Consider the following 21,196-nt stretch of genomic DNA (forward strand, 5'->3'; position numbering starts at 1 on the left):
TCAGCATCCCATCCATCTTCTGTCCATCTTGCCATCCAGTGGGGTCGACAGGCAGCTGGAACGGTAAGGCGAGACGACACGAGGGGGGGGACGGAAGCGATGGAGAGAATGATACTGTGGAGCATATCCTCGTGAGTGAGCGGCCGCAATAAGCGCAAAACATTCACAGCAATCGTGCACCCGCTGCTGCCGTAGCGCTTGACCCTTAAACCTTACCGTCTACTCTAGCGGTTGATGCATAACATTGGGTGGGCATAAGTGTATTGGCTGGATGGGGGAAGACGATTTCCTACCGGCGGTGAGGCAGTGCCGAAAGGGACGACGACTGGCAGGATGGACTGTGCACGGAGTTCGCGAAAGGTACTGGTTGCTGGTTATGAAAGTGACTGCATGTACATATCGTACTGTGTAAATTGTGCATTGACGACAGGGTACTGGGCTGGGAACAAGCTGCAAGCTGCTAGGCTGGCTGGTAGGGACCGGAGAAACGGTGGCACAACCGTTCTGGTAGCACATGTGGTACTCGGTCGGCTCAAGCGACATGCCTTTCGGGGGAACATCTTCGCAGATCCCCTGGTCCAGATCAACCTCAGCCTTGGTGAGCTGAGACAACGACTGCGGCCACCGTGACTACCTGCAGTCTAGCCGTCTAGGCGATGTAGCTAACCTACGATACATCTTCCATCCTACCAATGTGATTTGACCAAAACGGCACAGCTGCGATCGCAACTAGTCCGCGAAAAGGGGGACGAAAATAGCATCAAGGATATCACTGCCCCCCCGTAGGGAGACATCATGAGAAACAACAATCAATGATCGACATGCAAAGAAGAAAGGAGGCAAAACATGCTGTATGTGACCTATCATAAGACCATCAACATAATGGTGTGGAAAACCAAGAACATGCCTAGCATCAATATAATTCCCCGTCCAAAGGATCTCGAAGGATTTGTATTGTTGTATGCCGGAGAAGCTTTCCCCGCTCATTGGCCTTGGGGGCTACAAGCTGGCCAAGATGGCTGTCTTGCTGTTTGTCCAACGTAAGCACTTTTTCAACTTCTCTCATCTTGTGTAACGGTGAGATACCGGGGGTAAATGGATGGTAGCTCGCCCGAATATGCGCAGATTGCCCGGGTTTCCAATTTGCCTCATTCGTCACAGGATGACAGGTAGGTAGGCACAATGACATCTTGGCAGCTTGTTTTCTCTCTCCCCAAAGGTCGAGAACTGTATCGAAGAATGTTTGACAAATTTCGTAGAATCGAGCAACGATCAAAGCACCCAAGATCGTTGCCTAGCACCTGGCCAACGCGCAAACGGTTGAACGGTGCGCTCAGTTACACAGAGTACTAGATCCTTGAAGCTATCTTGCTCTATCAATGGACGGACTGATGCAAAGACCAGCAGTTTGCGCCGGTGCAACGAGACAGGGCCAGCGCGGCTGACGTGCTGCTCGGCTAACGGTTTGCTGCAGCCGTTTGGGCGCCGTAACGGAACGATCAATATCCATGTCCATCGTTACTGGCTTTGCATAACAAATCTACAGTGCAGTGTGGCTGTGCGGGTAATGAAAAGAAAGACCCTCTTCTTGGCATAAAGGCATACATACCTAGTAGAGACGGCAGAACAGGCAGGGCTGGGGTTCTGCTGGGGGGGACTCGTCATCAGATGAAACTGCTTGTCTTCTGCTCCGGCTTTTGCTTCTGCGCCGAATGTGGTGGGCTCGGGGCTGTGGGCGCAGAAACGCATGAATCGCTAATGAAACCATCAGCCTACATAAACGGCACTCTGAAACTGTAGAATGCGATGGACATCTACTAAGCCAGGAACAGGACTGCAGAGTTTAAGATGCTATTCTGAAAGCAGCCTCTGGTTCGGACAGGAGAGAGTTCAGAACTATTTGCTTTTCCAATGCATGCAGCCAGAAGAAGCTCGGGCGGCGCCTGTACGCATCCTCGCTCGCTTTCTCTAATTCGAACTCAGGAATGAGTGACCCGCGTAGCCACCCTGCCACCCTCATTTGCATTTGCGCTGGCCGATGGGACATTGGGCAGCCAATACCAACACGCATGCAGCACCCACCTGCCACGCTGTATTTTCGAACTGGCCTGCCACCTGCTGCCTGCATCGCATCTATCTCCAGCTCGTCCAGTCATTTGGTCTCCCGTGGCCGTCGCTTGCATGTTGCCCTTGTATCAGGCACGAGACCTGACCAATTGGTGCAAAGGTGGCTTGCATTAGATCCCAGTCAAAGGTGCATTTGTACAACGAAGCGAGAATCCTCCTCCCCATCCTGCCGGTTTAGGACTGCTGGAAATTGGGGAAATGCTCGGCGACGGTTGTTGTCATATGGATTGTATCCATCCCATGCACACACGATGGGTGATCAGATCAACAAGGCATGTGTATTTTGCAATTGCCATCTCAGAGCTGCCATCCACCACGACGACCACCCTGCTACTTGCCACCTAATATGTTTCCAAACATCGTACATACCCACGCCCTAGGTATGTAGACGCTCAGACACGCGACACCCATCCACTCAGCCAGCGGTAAGATGTATGTATGCAGTTGTACGGATACACATCTCCATATTGCCAAACAACAAATGGTAAACACGGTCACTGGGGCAAGCGCGTCAAAGATCAGAAACACTCAGCATGTACATGCGTATCCGTACACATACATGAAAGCTGCGTCACAGTGCCAGAGACCAGATGTTGTCAGTCGAGAGATGAAACCTGACCATCAGCTAAGACGGTCTGGTTTCCTCTTGGATCGCAAAAGACTGCCACACAGTTTACTGCTTGATATCAAAAAGCAAAGCAACCTGCTTCACTACCAGGCATATTCTCGATCGAATCATCACGTTCGATACAGCCCCCCAAACAGGTAGATCTCTACGATGAGCTGCAGTTGGCTCAAAGGCTCGATACGGTTTGCTGCAGGTCCTGAGGAACGTTCCGGGTTGCCTAGCAAGAATTGGGATGTGTCCAAAACAAACAATAACAAACAGACGACGGCCGTGAACCGACGCAATGATACTGTTTGGCAGTCATCCCAATACGATGGGCTTGCCCAATCAAGAGTCCAGTGCGACGGGAGACAAGAGATTTGACCTCATCAGAGAGTAAGTAATGTAGTATACGATGACTGCCAGAACGATATCGAAAGGAATGGCAATAGCCGCGAGCAATTGTCTAGGGTTCATGCCGCCTAGCCATTCGCCACGCATGACAGCACCCTAGTCGCCGGTAAGATTCGGTACGGAAGCGCCACCGTGAAAGAGGATGAATTTCCTGGGGTCACGATGGGCAAAGAGATGCACAGACACACACACACACAAGGTGGTTGATCAATGTTCATTCCCTTCCCATGCTGTGGCACACCCCGACGAGGCTTACAAGAAGTACATACATATGTATAGAAATTGTGTCGCATACGAGCGGGTGTCAGGGTGTGGTGGGATCGTGAATTGGTGCAACCATCTACCGTTATCACCTACACGGTGCCCCCATGTCGAAGCAATATTCCGTTTCCCACCGTCCCAGAAACCGTCCCCCAACAAATTACAGCACAGCAGGCCGCCAGCGAGGAGAAGGCGGCCGCTCTAGCGGGCGGGACGGGAATCTCGAGAGCTCGACAACTGGAAATGAATGCATTTGTCCATGTTGGTATGGTGGCATTATTAGTGCCCACCACCAAAATAGAACTCATCTTCCGGTAATAAGAAGCTATACTGCAATCGCCAAGGTTCCCGAGATTTCGATAGATTTGCCCCCGACCGACGACAAGTCCCAAATTCCAAGTCCCAAAGAAGTCCCCCATCCAATCCTGGGCGAATTATCGACCCACAGCCACCGTTCGTGGAGGGTCTGCTGATTTCCATGATGCTACTTGCCAGACTTGCCAGATTGGCTAGGGTTGGGATGGTCATCTCAGACACGGACCACTGAGCTGAAGAGGAAGAGAGTGTGAGGTGCGTCAAATGCGGTCAGCACCCGCCGCCAGGCTCTGCATGCACCACCTACTCCCACCATGCAAGGGTTCGGAGGCGACACCAACCATGGTATGTACAGCCTTACTTTATTACTCGGAAACGTCGATCGAGAGACTACTGGACTGGCTGACTGGTACATGCGAAAGGGGAGAGAGTTCAGAACAGCCGTTACCCGAATGACTGGTCTCTTGGGATCTCCGTTGTAGCTCAAATTATTAAGAGCATCGCTATCAAGATGCGTTCGGCATGATAGACTGACACAGTTTCTTTGGAGTGAATCACCTTGGTTGAACCATGTGCAAAGTCTTGACCGGGCAATCAATCATCAAATGAGTCTTCTACAATGTAGATGTCCTATACGTAGCACATACAGGCAGCAAGGTATGTGGTATGTAGGTAAGAAAGCTGCACACATAATCGGGAGAGAGCGAGATGAACACACAACGTACAATTGAAATGTCTCGCCACCGCAATCGTGCTGTGCTGAAGCAGCAAAAGCAGGAAGCGGCAGCAGAACATGCATATCGCTGGCCCACACACACACTGTGCATGCACAAAGCGAGGAAGCGAGCGAGCTGCGAGCGGCCAGAAAGTGAATGAGCGAGCGAACACAGCCAATGGTCGAGGAAAGCTGGGCGAAGAGACGGCGGTTCACCCCAAAGAGGTACTGGATGCTAAACCCTGCTGGGGATGGCGTCAAGCCCTTGGCTCAGGCTCGGTGGTCTAGCGTGTGGCGAAGAATGACTGATTGGCCGGCGCCGCCCTCCCCCATAATTTCAGAGACCGGATTCATGGTCTGTGGCATGCTGGTTCCTGGGCCCCCTGTTCAAACCAGGGCTCAGGAGGCCAATCTGCTTCCACTGTTCATCTGCGAGGGTGCTCTAGCGCGCTCCACTGGCAACTTTCCTTGGGCATTCGCTGCCACCCTCCATTGTGCAGTGCAGTGCAAGCATGGCCAATTCTTGCCCCTACTGGCAACTGGGTCTCTCTCTAACCCCCTACCACTCTCCACTTGCACCCTTAGGTACCGACCCGTACCAGACAGGACGGAGGCTCCAGCGACGTGCGTGAGTATTCGCTCGCTGGCTGCCCTCTCCCCCTCCCCCCATCCTTCCAACAAAATCCTTTGCCTTTCCAGAACCTCTCTCGCCCACCTCCTCCCTCCCCCTCGCATCCAACCCAGCCCAATCCAAACCCAACCATCCATCCATCAACCATCCATCAATATCACTTAAGCTCTTCCTCGCAACCCAAATTCTACCGACCACCAAAATTATAGAAAGAAACAAAAGCCAGCTCTAGTCTTTCAGCTTTTTATCAAGCACTATATCGCTCTCTTTCTTGCTCACTTTGCTGCCCGTCTTTTGCGACACGCAGTGACTTCATTGTTGTTGTTATTGTTTCAAAGCCCAGAGGGTCAATTTTAATACCGCACCAGCGAATCCACACGCACTACTGTTGTTGTGTGTGCCCCGACCCCCTTTAGCCGACCACCCACAGCACAGCACCCGCGCACGTACCATCCCCGACGCTGGGAAAGGGAATCTCACCGCCACCCCAAACGGTCCTTATTCTGTCAACTGTCACACTGCAACTCAAACGATCTTACGATCATACTACTTACTCCCCCAAGATAACCCAACCACCACCCCCAACCCATCAACCAACATCCCCTCCGCCGGCGCTGCACCCAACCAACATCGACAAACAATCCATTATTCCTAGTCTTCTCTACGTTTGATCAGAGTATACCATAACCATGTCTCAATACTATCAATACACTCACCACCAGCCTACGGCGCCCGCGCCCGCGCCTTCTCACAACCACCACGGCCGCAACCGCAGGGCGCCGAGGCTCTCCGTCTCCCAAAACTCCCACAGGCAGTTCCGCGGGGTGCGAAGCATGAAAGAGCTCACAGAATCCGCCGCTGTCTCGACCTTCCGCAACCAATTCGAAGTCAGCCGATCCTTCGATCTCGAGGACGACATGGAGTTTTGCCCCAAGCTACTGACTGATAGCGATGTAAGTCTGCCGCATACACCCGGAGCTACCTGCATTGGCGCCCTGTACACCTAGTTGCAACGCCATTGCGGGTTACCGAGTTCACGCAACGCACACACTTGTCAAGGGAGCAATGGCTAATGACGAGTCTGCATTCAGATGGTTTCGATAAGCAGCGCATCGTCGGACCGTTCATCCATGTCCAGCAACTCCCCCAACTCGTCCCCGACGCAACACCCCCAACAGGTTGCCTCGGCCTTCTCTCTCAACTCCTCCTCGCCAGCCTTCATCCCGCCTACCTACCAGAGCCAGCAGGCGACTCTGAAGCTTCATCAGCCCGCCGCCACCCGGGCTCGCAACGCCATCCCTATCATCAACCCCGCCAATGGCCTGACCATGTCCAGCCCGCCGCCCTCGGTTTCGCCCGGCCGGATGCAGCAGCCTCTTGGTCGACGGTGGTAAATCCAGTCTCACGGCTGCTTTCCCGCACCGTCTCCAATTGGTATGAATGGAACTCTTTTCGAGTTTTCCCTCTGTAATTGCTCATTCGTGTTTTAACCGAGAACGTCTTTCATCTCGGCGGGTATCGGAACGGACATCAGGCATTGACGACAATCATATATCTTCATGAAATGGGGCGCTTTGAGGGGTCCGCTATGCCGACTCTCTCCACTTTACATCACCTTTCACCACTCACGACTTGTACAAACATTCTTAAACGACATATTACATTGTGTTCATCGCAGACTTTGTTTCTTGGAAGCGTTTACGATGAGCATACGGCATGTTTTTTCTGAAGATATTCGATACCTCTTTGCTTGCGTTCGGTTTTCTACCGGGATTCAAAAAAAATACCACGGAAAATTTTGGGTGTTTCGACCTCCGCAAGATGGGGGCGGCTTTCGGCTTACTCACGAATGGGCGTTCCAACTCGGGGGTTCTGCTTTTCTTACAAAACTTAATCGCATCGGTGTTCATACCACGGAGTCTTATTTGGGAATCACACGGCAGCGGCTACGATAAAGTCATTATGGGTTTCTTGACGACGAGAAGAAAATACCACATATAGAGCAAGTGTTTTGATGGGGGTTTCGGGTCGCGTTTTTGTCACACATTGCTATTGCACAGCAGGCAGGCCGGGGTTTTTTGCGTCCACACATCAGGAAGGGGTGTTTCTTGTTTCGGGGTCGGGTTTTGCTACAATTGGGAAATATCCGGGTCAAAGAGAAGAGAATCTCCAACCACAGAGCAATTGGGTTTTTGCTATCGGGGGCGCGCGGGGATATTATCTGGCGATGGTGCCTTTTCGCGCTCACAACATGGAGAGGGAGTTGGTTCACAATGTCACCGATCATTTCGACGGTGCAAATAAACGGGTTGATATCTTTTTGTTCATCATCGCTGAAGCACATGTCGTTACTGTTTTTACGTGGTTGCTATTTCCATTTCCCTGTATCAATTGCAAGATTTGCATGGAGCATTGCGTGGAATCACCTTTGCTCCTCTTCTACTTCACGCTTTATATCCTATACTCTTATGATCGGGTGGGTAGCGTGCGTGGGATATTTGGGATGGGATAGAGGAACAGAGGTGTAGACCTTGTCTTATCCCCCTCTTAAGCAATTCGATCACTTGGCTTTTCAGCCTTGATATTACTTGAAACCCTCGCTTCTCTCGTTGCCGCCGTTGTGACACCGTGACATGTAGATAGACGTACTTGCCGTCGGGAGACTATTGAGTCCTATCTATACTCACTCGTCCAGTAGGTTATTAGTCACGCCTTCCTGGATAGGTCTCCTGCATATCAAGTACTCTATAACGGCGTACAAGATTAATGCGTACGAGGCGATGGGGACGGGGCGGATTCAACAACCCCTCGTTCGGGTACTCGCATGTCCACGCGGGAATTTGGTGGTTGCAGCCGTATGTTTCCCTCTCTTCCATGTGGTTTTCCGTGTTCTGTCTTGTGGTACCGGGTGTGCCTGCCTGTCTGTCCACTTTAGTTTCGTGATACGTACGATCCGGTAGCATCAGTTACCCTTGTATCACTTGCTCTCTCTCTATGTGCATGTGTATGTCTCTCTCTATCTTGTGTCACGTGGGGGCTGCGAGCTGCGAGGCGATCATCGGGGAGGGGCTGAGTAAGTCGGGGTGGGATGTCGGTTGATGAAGGCTTGCAGGGAATAGGATGATAAGGGATTCATGGATAGGTGTGCTGTGAGCGCTCCAGTATGTTCATCGTGGAGATTGACTGTCGCTAGTTCTTGAGATAAGTAAGGTCTTCTACATATGAATTCAACTCATTCCGGTTTTCTGGCTTGACTTTTGATATCTGCGATGTATGATGGGATGAGCGAAAGACAGAGAGCTTCGAAAGCTCAGAGTATAGCATATACTAAGAACACAACATGCGTGGCTAGAGTCGAGAGACTTCAACAGTCACTGCAATATATCAGGCCCTGACTTGAAGTTTACTGTTGTATTGACTGTGATACGTGGTAAGGGGAGAAACGTGCTTCTCGAACAGATTCTCGAAGTGCCTCGACATGCATCTCCCCACGTCATGAAGTGAGGTGCACCATCACTTCCCTGTATGTGTTTCATCCAGCCTCCGAGGAAGATAAGCAGCAAGTGTGCTCGCGGTTGAGATGGAGTTGCCTTAGATCCGCTCGGCTCGGCTCGGCTCACATACCCTCATACCGATACCACTCGGGCCCGTTCCCGTCGATGGGGATGATTTGCATGCCGAGTTGCGTTGTATTTGCCTAGTTCTTAGTAAGGTAAGCGTGCTGGCAAATAGCCGTAACACACTGCTCAAGCGTCTGACATGAGTCTGACGAAAAGACATAGATCCTGTCAGAAAATACAGGATAAGGACTACCTAGCACGTGCTTATACTATGAAGCAGCGTGGTCGGAGAAATAGCGGAATGGATGAGATGCAAGTAAGAATCGGATGCTGAGCTAAGCAGACGTGATGGTCGGAGGATGATGATGGCTGATATCAAAAACAGCATGAGAATGGAAAGGATGGATCGAGGTAAGCAATCCTAACCGAAGATGCGGTGAATCCAGAATAGCCATCATGGCCATATAAGGTCATATCTGATTATGTATATACATACATACAATAACGCACACAGGCAACTGGTACACCCGACGCATGCAAATGCGTCCACATCACGATACATCCGCGTATTGGCTGGGCGGATATATGGCCGTTGTAAAATAGTTCGTTGAATCATTTGATTTATCATAGCAAATTCTTCCAACCCCGGCACCTGTATATACATAGCTATGCCAGACACAGAAGTGAGTTCCCTCACGTAGACATAGGCAATCCAACCACTCCTCACACAGCTTCCAACAACCAGGGCCGATAAACATTCCAAAGCGCGATGCTATGCAATTACGCTAACATGAAGGCGCCCTGTACCTCCGCTCCCAAGATGGAGTGGCACCATCTGGCCATATGCACCACATCTTCTCGTCCTCGGTTCAGCTCTTCTACAGCTGAGGCCGAGTCTCCGCAGACCCCAACTTCTTGTTGGCGGTGAAAGTGGCGAAGTACTCGTTCAGCGCGTCGACGGTCCCCGCGCCTTCAACGAGGCTGACGACGATGCCGACGTACCCGTCGGGCCGCACGACGACGACACCGCCCTTGTCCTCGTCGAGCCCCAACTTGGCGTGGGCGGCGGCGCGGGCGTCGGGCACGCGACGGCTCCAGCGGTCGTCGGCGTAGACGAGGTCGCGGTAGCGGGCCAGCAAGCCGGGGACGTCGCGGGCGATCTCGATGTCGGAGCGGCGGGCGGCGAGCACGGTGCAGACGGAGAAGAAGCGGCTGTGGGGGTTGAGGGAGTCGTGGTGGGAGACGCGGTCGAGGTCCTTGCGCAGGTGGGCGCCGAAGAAGGAGTCGGGCCGCGCCAGGTGCGCCGCCAGGTCGGCCAGCGCCGCGCGGTTGCGCACCGGGTGCCCGCCGAAGACGTACAGGCGGAACGCGCCGTTGAGCGGGATCTCCTGCTCCAGGTGCACGACGTTGGCGTCGACGACGCGCGTCACGTCGGCGTTGATCATGAGCCGGCCCGTCCGCAGGTTGGTGCCGGCGGGGTGGATGAGCGGCGACCGCGCCGCGTGGTCGGGCGACCAGTTGAGCGCGTTGGGGCTGTAGGCCACGCCGTAGCCGCTGGTGAACTCGCACGACTCCTTGAAGGTCCGGATGAAGTCGTTGTCGTCGTCGCTGCCGCCGCCGCTCTGGAGCGCCGGCTTCTGCTCCGACGCGGCCTGCACCGTGTCCGCCGACGGCCGCGTCGAGAAGAGCTTGGCGTACTTGTTGTCGAAGTTCAGTAGGTTCTCCGCCACCTCCTTGCGCTCGGGCTCGTACGTCTTCAGCAACTCCCGGTCGGCGAAGCCAGCCTCCACCGCGTGGATCTTCCACGCGAGGTTGAGCGCGTCCAGGAAGGCCGTGTTCATACCCTGTCCGGCTTTGGGCTGCAGGGGAAAAGGGGTTAGTGAGCAAACTTCGACTCGCTTGAGGTAAGGTTATCAATCCACTTACACTGTGAGTATGGCAAGCATCGCCGCCCAGGAAGACCCTCTGGTCCAGAGTGTATCTCTCGGATATGCCCTGGCCGATGGGGTAGACGGAGTACCACTCTACACGTTCCCACTCGATGGAGTAGGGCTGCAGGATCTTCTTTGCCGTTGCTTGCACCTCTGCTTCAGTGGCCGTCTTCCGAGGGTGGAAGTCGGGATCTGTGGAGGTGGCAATCTGGATATACAGCCGGACCATGTTATCTTCACGAGGGATCACCATGATCGACCCGTGTTCTGAGTGGATCGTGCATTTCATCTACAATCGTGTCAGTTAACCTTCCGCGAACACCAAGAAGCCTTGCATCTTCGCGTCTACGAACCTTGATATCGGGGAAATCCGTCTTCACCACACCATCCATCACACCCCAGACATTGGAGATGGGATCCTTGTGAGTGATACCGATCTTGAGCTCGTCTCGCACGAAGGACCGCGCACCCTCGCCACTAAAGAGGTACTTGGCATGCACCGTTTCCTCAAAAGTGCCGTCGGTGTGCTTGAGCTGGACCTCGACGGGATAGTCCGGGTTAGCCTTCTCGTCCGTTTTGAAACCGGTGATGGTCCAGGGCCGCTGGACCTTGTTGCCCGACTTGGCGAGGTCGGCGATGAAGACGCGCTCGATCAGCCCCTGGTGCAGCAGCGTGGTGAAGGGGTAGCGCGCATCGATGAAGCTCGGGCAGCTCGCCCAGGTGCCCGTCCGGACGATGCCCGCCCCCTCCTTGCCGTTGCCGCTGCCCTCGCCGCTGTCGCCGTTGGTCTTAGGCGGGTCCCAGAAGGCCACCTCGTAGACCCGCGCCGGCTTGTGCGCCATGATGGCCGACTTCAGGCCCATGTTGCGCAGCAGGTCCAGCGACCGCGGCTGGATGCCGTCCGCGCGCCCCGTCGGGGTCGGCTCGGAGCGATTGTCAATGTGCTTGATGGAGTAGCCCCATCTCGCCAGGCAGGTGGCCAGCATCAAGCCCACCGGGCCGGCTCCTACGATGACTGGTTTCCCCCAAAGGGTATTAGCTCTCTGCTTCTTACTTGCTGATCTCACTGTCTCATCCCCTCCCCGGCGGGGGACGGACGAAAACAGACAAGGTGGTGGTGGTAGCGGGGGCGGCGGTTGGGATCTTGAGCTTGACTTACCAATGTCGTAGTACGGCGACGTGGGCCGTTGCGCGGGTTGAGTCTCGATCATGGCGACGGTATGCGATGGGAAGGGGTAGGCGGCGGCGAACAGGTGGCCCCGGTGATGCAGAAGCAGCAAGGTCTATCCGGTGGAAAAGGGCAAGCAGGCGCGCGGGCGGCAATAGGCTGTAATACAGGCTGATAACGGGGAAGCGAATCGGAAGGGGGGCCGAAAGGGAACTACGTCTATATTGGGTATCTCAATGCAACAACGATCGACAAGCGAATCCAGAACGTCCTCGTTGTTTTTTCCCTGGTCTCTTCCTCTATTACCGGAAACAACACACAGTGAGTAGAAATTAAGTGGCAATAGAGAGAGGTGAGAGGCAGTCGAGGGAAGAAGAAGGGAGGAATGACAGGCTCTATATAATAACCATGTGTGTGTGTGTGCGCGCGTGTGTATATAAGTACGTGTGCGGATGTGTGGTGTGGCCTCGCCGGTCAATCCGGGCAGCTCGTGGTCTCGCTCCAGACCGATGGGTAGATCCGAGACGCGCAGCAGACAACCAAGCAAGATGGACCACGCTTGCTACGGGTCCTTTTCCTCACGGCACAGGTTTCGGGAAGGAGCAGTTCCTCTCTCTCAACCGAAGGCATCATTATAAGAGAGCGGAAAGATGGGGTACGGACTGGGGGGGCGAGACTCCATCCTGGGGAGGGCTTGTCCACTCTTATCACAGGACGCTCCACACACGGCGTGGGTGGAAGAAGGTTGCAGGTGAGCAGTGGCATAGTTAAGTCAGTAAGTCGTAGGCAGTATATGTGGCTGATCCCTTCGTAATCGTACAATCGTAATAGCTGGGGGGTGGATATTGCCCCTCGACCACGGAATGCCTTGATCCCGTGGCTACTGACGGCGTAGGGCGTTGGGAATTGATGGCATTTTGGGGAGGCATTGGGGGGGGAATGATGACTGTGACTTGCTTGACTAGGGGACACCCGAAGACTCGCCAAGCCCCAAGCTCTTTCTCCCCCTGTTCGTCCCCGTGGGGCTTGGGCTGCGACTACAACGTCCTTCCTTACTTTTTGCTGGAGCCGGGAGGTAGACACGGTAATCAAGAAAGGCGGGGCCGAAGCGGGGTGTTCACGGCTGAGAATCTCGGCTTTGAGGAAAAAAAGGAGAGCCACTGGGAAGATCCAATGCCTGCCCAGCTGCCACCTGCTCCTGCAGAACAAGGGAAAGCTGAACGGGCTCTGCTCTTCACCTAATAGTAGCCGAGAACGCGGGATTTGATATGTAACCATTCGGGGACCAGTTGTCACACCTTAATCGACCCCGCATATCACGTCTCATCGGTCCAACTGTCAAGCTGCGATTTGGCATCCTTAGCGCATTTGAATACCTAATTCCACTGATAGCCAAGGCCGGAAACGTCTTCGGCTTTTGTAGCTGCTAAACCACTTTAGCTATCAACGAGGTTGGAAGCACCCTGCGATAGTGTATAGCTACGGCAATGCCATATGGAGGATGAAAGGTTGCTGGAGCGCAAGTATCGAACCTTGTAGGCTCGTGGTTTTCACCTTCAAGCGACGCTCTTGCAATGTACAGTTTTGCACTTACGTAACGGCAGGAAACACATGGTCTGCATGGTTACGTGTGATTACCTCATGTAGCTGGAGGTTAAGTGAACATCAATCTAGTGTCTGTAGAATGCATCGCTCTTTCCATTCGAGCCGTACTGACCTCAACGCTCTTGACAAGTTTCTTCAGCTGATCCCGTGGTGCGTACATTCACCCGCTGTTAGCTGTGCCCTTGTAGCCAGCGATGAGGACCACCCTTCGTGGAACCCGTTGGATGCTCACCTGCCAGCCGCGTCTGGGCTACTGGAAATCACTACAATCGCATTTCCGGGTAGAGTGTCTGGATCAGAATCATTGATCAAGCTTGCTTTCATGGCCGAGTTGTGTGAATCTTTCTGATAATTAGCCTTCAGAGCGGGAGCTGGGACACTTTGAGATATACTTGTCACCAAGCTACACAGGATAAGTAAGCACTATATACGTGTGTACCTAGGGCTAAGCGACCGGACTGGATATGCCAAGATATTAATAGTCCATATGAGAAAGGGCATGATGTGTATGGATGCGGTGCATTCTCCGTTCAAGATGGAAAGGAAGGGATGACCACTAATCTGTATGTGCCATTGATGGTGAAAGACGTGGGTGAGCAACTGACATTTCGTAGGCTTCGGGTCCACCATTGCAGCAACGCAACTGCCCCATCTAAACTGACCCCTTTCGCTTCGGAAACGAAGAAGCTATTTCGAGAAACACCATTCGCTACATCAGATTTGGTATATGTCGAATTGCGGCGAGGACAGCGAGGATGATGATGGCGGTCACCTGAATGTGTAACGAGCATGATCCCTGCTTACTGCTTAAGGTTAGCATCTCGACCCTCCCACCTTGAAATGGCTGCAAACAGCCGCGCCCTTTCGGGCGTAAAAAGTCCTACGCCATGCCAACAGCCTAACCTAACGCATTAAACCATCAATCTACATCTCACGATGTCTGGAATGGCATATAGAGACCTCCAGGACATGGCGGTTTGCCCGCAACGGGCCATGCTGTCAACATCCGATCCGAGCGCTTCATGCCGCAAGCGAAGCAGCGAGATCGTGATTTGTTCCCAGCTGTCCAAGTGGCCCGCATGACGTCAAATCATGACCCCGCCAACCACCTCTGGCCACCATGTGCTTGCCGGCCTGGCGCCTCAGCACTGCACCTGACTGGCTGGGCCGGGAGCGAGACACGCTGCATACATGACTTGACTTCTGTGATGAGGAGGGAGCAGTATCCGATCGAGTCAGCCGTCGTATTGTACTGATTGGACCCTGTGTTGGCTGAAGAGGCATTTCCCCCCCTGTTCAAGGATAGGGAAAAGGGAATTTCGCCTTCTAGGCTGATAGCTCTGCGTCTTTTCCCTCTGGAAGCCTTACTCTGCCTATTTTGGAAGGCCGAAAAACCACCAACGAACGATATTTCATCCCAATAACGAGGCAGCCCGCAAAGCCGCATATACACCGCCTGCGAGGTCTGGGCTCGGCACTGCGCATTGTCCGCATCGTCATCCCACCACTCATTGCTTTTCCGACAGCACTGCACTGCATATACGAGAAAGGGCATATATTAAAAAGACCCAAGCCTTTATTCAAAGGTCAAGAACAACGCTGTTTTCGCATTTCTCACGATAAACGAAGGCTCGGTTGGTCCTCGAATTTACGCCAGGACGCTCGATCAAACTGACAAGTTTGCTTCACAAGCTTGCTGTCAGCATTTAGATCTAACGAACTCTGTACACGACCTAAACCAACAAGGTATACGCAGCCAGCCACCTGTGCTGCCGACAGAAGGAGACTACACGACTCGCCTCAAGAACATACCTGGGATAAACACGATATAACATAAGGAATATATTTCCCGCCTTTGAAGAGCCAAAGCAAGCCATAAGTCCAACATGACGGGATACGTAGGCGGTTACCGCGACCACTCACCCGACTACACCTACAACGGTGGCGCCAATGTGCCGCCGCCGCCCCCTTCGGACCACGTATACGACCGGAGGCCATCGTCGCGTCAACCACCGCCACCGTACCCGCCGTCATCTGCTACCGGTGCTTGGGGAGCACCGTCCCGCGATGCAGACCGTGAGCATCCCTCCCTGCAGGTCCCTCGCTCGGAACGGTCCCCTCGGCCGCGGTCACTGCCTCCGCCCTTGGGATGGCGGTCGTCCTGGTCGCGGGACGGCGATGACGAAGAAAGTTATTACTATAAAGACGATCGAGACTACAGGCGCGATCCGCGGGACGGCGGTAGTCGCCAACGGGGCGATCGCTCCCGTTCTCGTTCCCGCCACCACAGCGACGACCGCGACCGGAAACGCGACGATGAGAACTCTTCGCCCCTCGAGAAGGCACGCAACCTGCTTAAGGACACCTTCACAGACTCATCCACGGGGCTGGGGGTTGGCGTAGTAGGCGCCCTGCTGGGAGGATTGGCGGCCCACGAGGCGGCCGAGGCGACGGCGAACCACGGTCGTCATCACTCGCAGGATAGCAATGACGAGACAGCCGCAGCTACGCAGCGCAACCAGGCGCTCGCTGCGATTGTCGGCGCGGCGGTGGGCGCACTGGGCGCCAACGCGGTCGAGAAGCGGCTCGAGCTCGGCCGGGACCGCGAGCGAATCGAGCAGGAGAAGCGGGATCGGAGGTACCCGCGGCGTAGCAGCCGTGGGGATGACAACGACCGGGCCAGTCTGGCGTATATGGATCTCAAGAGGAGGAGCGGTGGCGGCGGCGGCGGATACGAGGTCATCGAGAAGAGGGAGGTTATCGGGCGGCCTCGATCTGGGGATGACTACTACGACCGTCGGGGAGGTGGGGTCGAGAGCAGGGAGATTGTACTGGCGCGGCCGCGGTCCAAGGACGGCTTTGACCGCCGGAGCGGCGCTAGCGGCTGGGACTGGGTGGACGATGCGGCCGCCATGGAGTCGCAGGTGTCAAAGCGGGAGTCTATGCGTGGCGGCAGCCGCAGCGCCGTCGAGCGTGAGATCGATCCGGAGGCGAAGAGCTGGCGCAACGTGGAGGACTGGGTTTACAGCGATGGAGGAGCCCATGCCGCGGAGATTGAGAAAGAGAACTTTTACCGGGAACGGGAGAGGAGGCGGCGGAGTGAGGAGGAGCGGTACAGGCACTGATCGGCCCCGTGAATCTAATTCTCAATAATCTGTGGTGCTTACATTTTGTTTTTGGCTTGTCATTCCCGAAATGATTAGAAAGAAGGAAGAAGAGAGTGTGATAGGCGTTTGGGAAGATATGGAGAGAGAAACAAAAAGACCCGGGATGTAAACGGCAATGGGACTTACGACTTTAACGACTCTACTACTACATCTCTGCAACTATATATTAGCATCGCAAAGCGGGCAGATTGATTACTGGGAGGATTTGCTTAGAGCGCTACATGTTTGTTCCATATTCCAGTCTTATATACTTAGCTGCCTAGAACCGCCCTTTTCGGTATATATCCAACAAAAATCATCTATCTATTTGCTTTCGTGAAAACCCAGGTGCCATCTAACGTTGACAAGAGCCAGACAACTAGTATTAAGGGGGTATGTAGAAACATCCCGAGAGTTCAGGGACTGTTATCACCTTCTCTTGTATTTTGTCACTTCAAATTGTACTACCCTATTGATGTCAGACAATTACATATCAAAGGCGTCCTCAGAAACGTGCTGCTACAATGGGCTGAAGCACTAGAGTCAAGATTCCCAGGCACCGAATAAATAGTGCCTACTTCCACTAGTCATGCTCATGAGTCGAATGAGTTGCTGACTGGCCCAATTCAACCAGACCATGCAGGTTGTGCTGCATCCTCAAATAGGAAATCACGGTTAATCCTATCCAAGGACAACATCATGAGGAATCAATTTTCAAATCAATAAGTTGTATCCGACCGAACTGCTTTGAATGGATCGTCCGGGAGTTGGTTGATGTTGTCGATATTTGGCTGACGGCAGCGACATGCACATGCGCCACATCCGCCCGGACCAAGTATCACATTGAGTAAGTTGCCCAGCCACACAACTCCCAGCACGTCAGACTATGACGGAACACCCGAGCTATCCCTTTGGATATGTAAGTCCGCTCTGTCGTCTCTCTGTCTATCTTAGAGCTACTGTAGCATCAGGCACACGGCGGCACATGAGCTTCCAATACACACACCACTTTTGCACTCTCCATCCATGTGACATTATCGTTTCGTAACTTGACGTCGAGCTTCTTTTCTTCCTTTCCCTCCACTTGATTATTTATTAGTATTGACTCTCGTTTCTTTCCACCAACCCGAAACCGAAACCAACCAACTGTTTTCCCGTGATTATCACCACTTCCACCACCACCACCACCACCACCACACGAACGAGACGTTGCTTTCTCGGGTCTCACTCTAAATTGCCGATCATGCGGTTTTCTCCCTCAATATCCGGCGCCGCCGCCGATGCGACCCTGCTGTTGCTCCTGCTCGCCCCGGCGGCCAACGCCATGCTGCAATGCGAGTCCATCGTGGCCGACGGCAAAAAGTTCAACCTGAAACCGCTAGGCGGCGCGCACTCGGTCGTCGTCAGCCATCTGGACGAACTCGGCACCAACTACGTCAACACGACCTACACCACCGACATATGCCAGGCTTTGAAGCGCAAGGGGGACGTCGACAGGAAACTACAATGTCCCCAGGGCACACGAGGTACGTCCTTTTACCCGGAGCTCTCCATTCTTTCACTGGAGTCACCTTTATGCGAACCACGAAACGCGTGAGTCTATCAGAGGGAATGTTGCTAACACGTATCGTCACGTTTCTTGTATGTAGTCTGCGCATTAGAACATTGGGTCGGAAACGACGATAAGAAGACCGACACGCTCCATTCCGTATTCCCCATCGCCGGCGAGCTCAAGGGCAAAGCCGGCGGCGGTGGCAACCTGGACCACGAGGCCGTCCGGCTGAGCACAAGCGACTCGAACGCCGATTCCAAGAAGGAGGGCCTGCGGCTCATCCTGCGCGGCGGCATACGGACTTTCGAGGACAAGACCCAAAAGAAGCAGCAGGCCATCATCGAGTTCGTCTGCGACAAGGACAAGGAGGGCACCGAGGGCGAGGTCAAGCCCTCGGACGAGTACGACGACACGACGAACGCCGCGGCGGTGCTAAGGCGGGGCTCGCCGACGGATCCTCTGCTGTATGCCGCCGACGAGGGAGGCGACGACAAGGACAAGGATAAGGAGCCGAAGCCTACGGGGCCGGTGCAGCTAGGGCCCGAGGATCGCGCCCTGATCTTCGAGAGCTACGGCGCTCTGGATAGCGACAAGGACATCGACGTGCTGCGCCTCACCTGGAAGACCAAGCACGCCTGCGAGAACGCCGCGGATAACGGCGATGCGACGCCCAGCAAGTCTTGGGGCTTCTTCACCTGGATTGTCATCCTGTACGTACAATCTTCCTCCTTTTCTTCTTCGACTTGAGCTGGAGAGTGTCTTGGAAACGGCTTGCTAACTTGATTCACCCACAACAGTGTCTTCCTCGGTACGGCATCCTACCTCATCTTCGGTTCGTGGCTCAACTACAACCGCTACGGTGCCCGCGGCTGGGACCTGTTGCCCCACGGCGACACCATCCGGGACATCCCTTACCTCATGAAGGACTGGATTAGGAGAGTCCTCAACACAGTACAAGGCAGCGGCGCGAGTCGGGGCGGATACAGCGCGGTCTGACTTGGTTTTGGGAAGAAGAAGCAAAAGTATAAAGGCTACCTAGACTGAGAGAGCAGTGCAGTCGGTCCAGTCATATGGTAATTGCCGTTCCCGGTAGTAGAGAGCCCGTATTTGTGAAATAAAGGCAACGAATGGGATGGATTTGGCGTCTGTGCTGGGTTGTCTTTTTGCGCGAGAAGACAAGAAATTGATATTATGGTTGGTATACGCTGGGAGGGAAAGGGCTCATCAAGTGTATTATATATCCCCCCCAAATAGAGGACAGACAGTAAGATGCCGCGTGTGTTGCTGTCCATTTACGTAAAAGAAGTCGTGTTCTTACGTTTCGCGATCTCCACGTACGTCTTGGCTGGAAGGCTCGGCACCGCTTCATCCAATGTAAGGGGTCTGTCTGGCTGGCTGGCTGGCTGCATTGGTCTGAGCTGAGCAGCCCTGATAATAAGGCGAAGTAAGTAAGAAATGGGATCGGTATGATGAGGACATACGAGACAGTGTTTGCGCTTCTGCTTCAGTCTTTGGGAGATTTGTAGATTACTTGAAACAAAAAGAACCGAAGCTTCGGTTTCCCCCTTTCTAACCAACGCATGCATACACGCGGCCTGGAGCAAAGCCAGATGTGATGTCCTCATGTACTCGGAATCACTTTCATTGATGGGAACGGCACTGAATTGATTTGCCCTGTCATTAGGAACACTATTGGCGGCACAGGCCACGCACCCCTTTTTGGTGATCGTTGTGTCGTACCGCCGCGATTTGCGACCCCTATTCCACTTTCGGGGACGCACCCTATATATCTTGTTTAGTCACAACGTGCAATAGCACAAAGTACATCAATATATGAAAAGAAGGTATATGAGTTACGTTCCGATCAGAATGCGTGGGAAAGGGTCTGAATTATATACTTCCATCTTTCGGTTATATTTCGATCAGTTAAGCAACCATTTTCAGCTTCAAGATGCCGCACAGCCCATAATGGCACCTAGTGACTCATCACAATATCGATTTGCTAACACCGAGGATGGGCCAATACGACTGTCAGAGCCACGATATCATCAATGGCACCGGCCAGGGTCCATTACAGACTGGGCTCCGAATCCAGATTTCAAGCCGCGTGCTCAAGGTGATCATCATAGTGAATGAACTAGAGGTCGAAGACCAGTCGGTACTTATATCGGCGCTTGGAGACATTGACACCGACATTGTTGTCTAAGACGACGCCATACCAAGCAGCCATCTCGTGTCAGTACGGGGGTGTTCGGCTGAATCCTCACCATACCCCGAAAGGGGAAGATCTGTTTGGAAACACCTAAAGCAAACCGACCCGGAGATCGAGACGCGAATTGCAGCCGGCCCTACCACAGCCCCTCGGGCTCACATACCATTGTCAGAAAGCCCGAAGCACCGGTACGTTGGCAAGGATATCTAGGAGGTGGAAAATTGTCGGAAGGTGTCGTTAGAGCTGGTCGTTCAGTAGAATTTGACCTTGTATTGCAAGAACCTCCTCTGGGAGTGGTGGAAAGAGATCGTTACTGTAATATTCACCAAAGCTCTCTTACTGACAATTTCAAGCTTCAGTAGATGGCGCTCAGTGCCATGCGATTGCTGGACTCGACCTACCAATGTCGCGCATATCCCAAGTGGCCAGCCACTAAGGCTAGGTGCAGAAAGTCATTAAGCTGCCACATTGTTTACCGGGCTTCTGTAGGGTTACTGAAGAAATCTAGTATCGATGCTTGCCTTGATCTTCAAGTAGCTAAGAAGTTCAATGTGGTTGCGTGACGCTCCTCAAGAGTGATGTGTGCCGTTGTTGGCGTTGGCTAAGAATCACAGTCACAGGGAGGTGGTCTGCACTTATCCTACCACTGATCTATCCCTTGCTCGACCGATATCTACTAAATGAGGAGACAAGGCGGACGATGCGTTCAAAGCCCAGATTTGTGCCGTCTATATGTCGATCGAGACACTTGAGACTTGGAGTACTTGTGCGGTGGCTTCGGGAACTCCCGGCCGGCACGCGTGTAGTATATGTCATACTCGACCTAATTACTCGCATTTGCGAACAATTTTGACGAGTTGCTCCACGGTTACTGTGGTCCAATTGGGATCATTGCGCGCCATCCTCTTGGTGCCGATGTTGTCAGGATGCATCAAACTCAGCTCACACGAGC

General features: G+C 53.5%; 5 protein-coding genes across 5 annotated transcripts; 4 read left to right on the forward strand and 1 right to left on the reverse strand.

Annotated features, from left to right (window-relative positions):
• Positions 1-5,759: 5,759 nt before the first annotated feature.
• On the forward strand, positions 5,760-6,464 carry PG998_009993 (uncharacterized protein; the record flags this gene model as incomplete). Its single annotated transcript, XM_066876809.1, has 2 exons — positions 5,760-6,023; positions 6,162-6,464. 2 exons carry the CDS (start codon positions 5,760-5,762, stop codon positions 6,462-6,464), a joined length of 567 nt encoding a protein of 188 aa, XP_066728965.1.
• A 3,044-nt stretch (positions 6,465-9,508) lies between these two features.
• PG998_009994 (uncharacterized protein) lies at positions 9,509-11,772 on the reverse strand (the record flags this gene model as incomplete). Its single annotated transcript, XM_066876810.1, has 4 exons — positions 9,509-10,489; positions 10,557-10,850; positions 10,915-11,576; positions 11,721-11,772. The coding sequence occupies 4 exons, from the start codon at positions 11,770-11,772 to the stop codon at positions 9,509-9,511; spliced, it is 1,989 nt and encodes a 662-aa protein (XP_066728966.1).
• A 3,448-nt stretch (positions 11,773-15,220) lies between these two features.
• PG998_009995 (uncharacterized protein) lies at positions 15,221-16,459 on the forward strand (the record flags this gene model as incomplete). The annotated part of the gene is made up of 1 exon (XM_066876811.1): positions 15,221-16,459. One exon carries the CDS (start codon positions 15,221-15,223, stop codon positions 16,457-16,459), a length of 1,239 nt encoding a protein of 412 aa, XP_066728967.1.
• Positions 16,460-17,723: 1,264 nt separating this feature from the next.
• Positions 17,724-19,028, forward strand: PG998_009996 (autophagy-related protein 27; the record flags this gene model as incomplete). Its single annotated transcript, XM_066876812.1, has 3 exons — positions 17,724-18,006; positions 18,130-18,742; positions 18,830-19,028. 3 exons carry the CDS (start codon positions 17,724-17,726, stop codon positions 19,026-19,028), a joined length of 1,095 nt encoding a protein of 364 aa, XP_066728968.1.
• Positions 19,029-20,046: 1,018 nt separating this feature from the next.
• On the forward strand, positions 20,047-20,238 carry PG998_009997 (uncharacterized protein; the record flags this gene model as incomplete). The annotated part of the gene is made up of 1 exon (XM_066876813.1): positions 20,047-20,238. The coding sequence occupies one exon, from the start codon at positions 20,047-20,049 to the stop codon at positions 20,236-20,238; it is 192 nt and encodes a 63-aa protein (XP_066728969.1).
• Positions 20,239-21,196: the final 958 nt, after the last annotated feature.

The sequence above is a fragment of the Apiospora kogelbergensis genome, assembly GCF_038363985.1.
Source record: "Apiospora kogelbergensis strain CBS 113332 chromosome Unknown utg000006l_segment0_segment0, whole genome shotgun sequence".
NCBI classification, from domain to species: domain Eukaryota; kingdom Fungi; phylum Ascomycota; class Sordariomycetes; order Amphisphaeriales; family Apiosporaceae; genus Apiospora; species Apiospora kogelbergensis.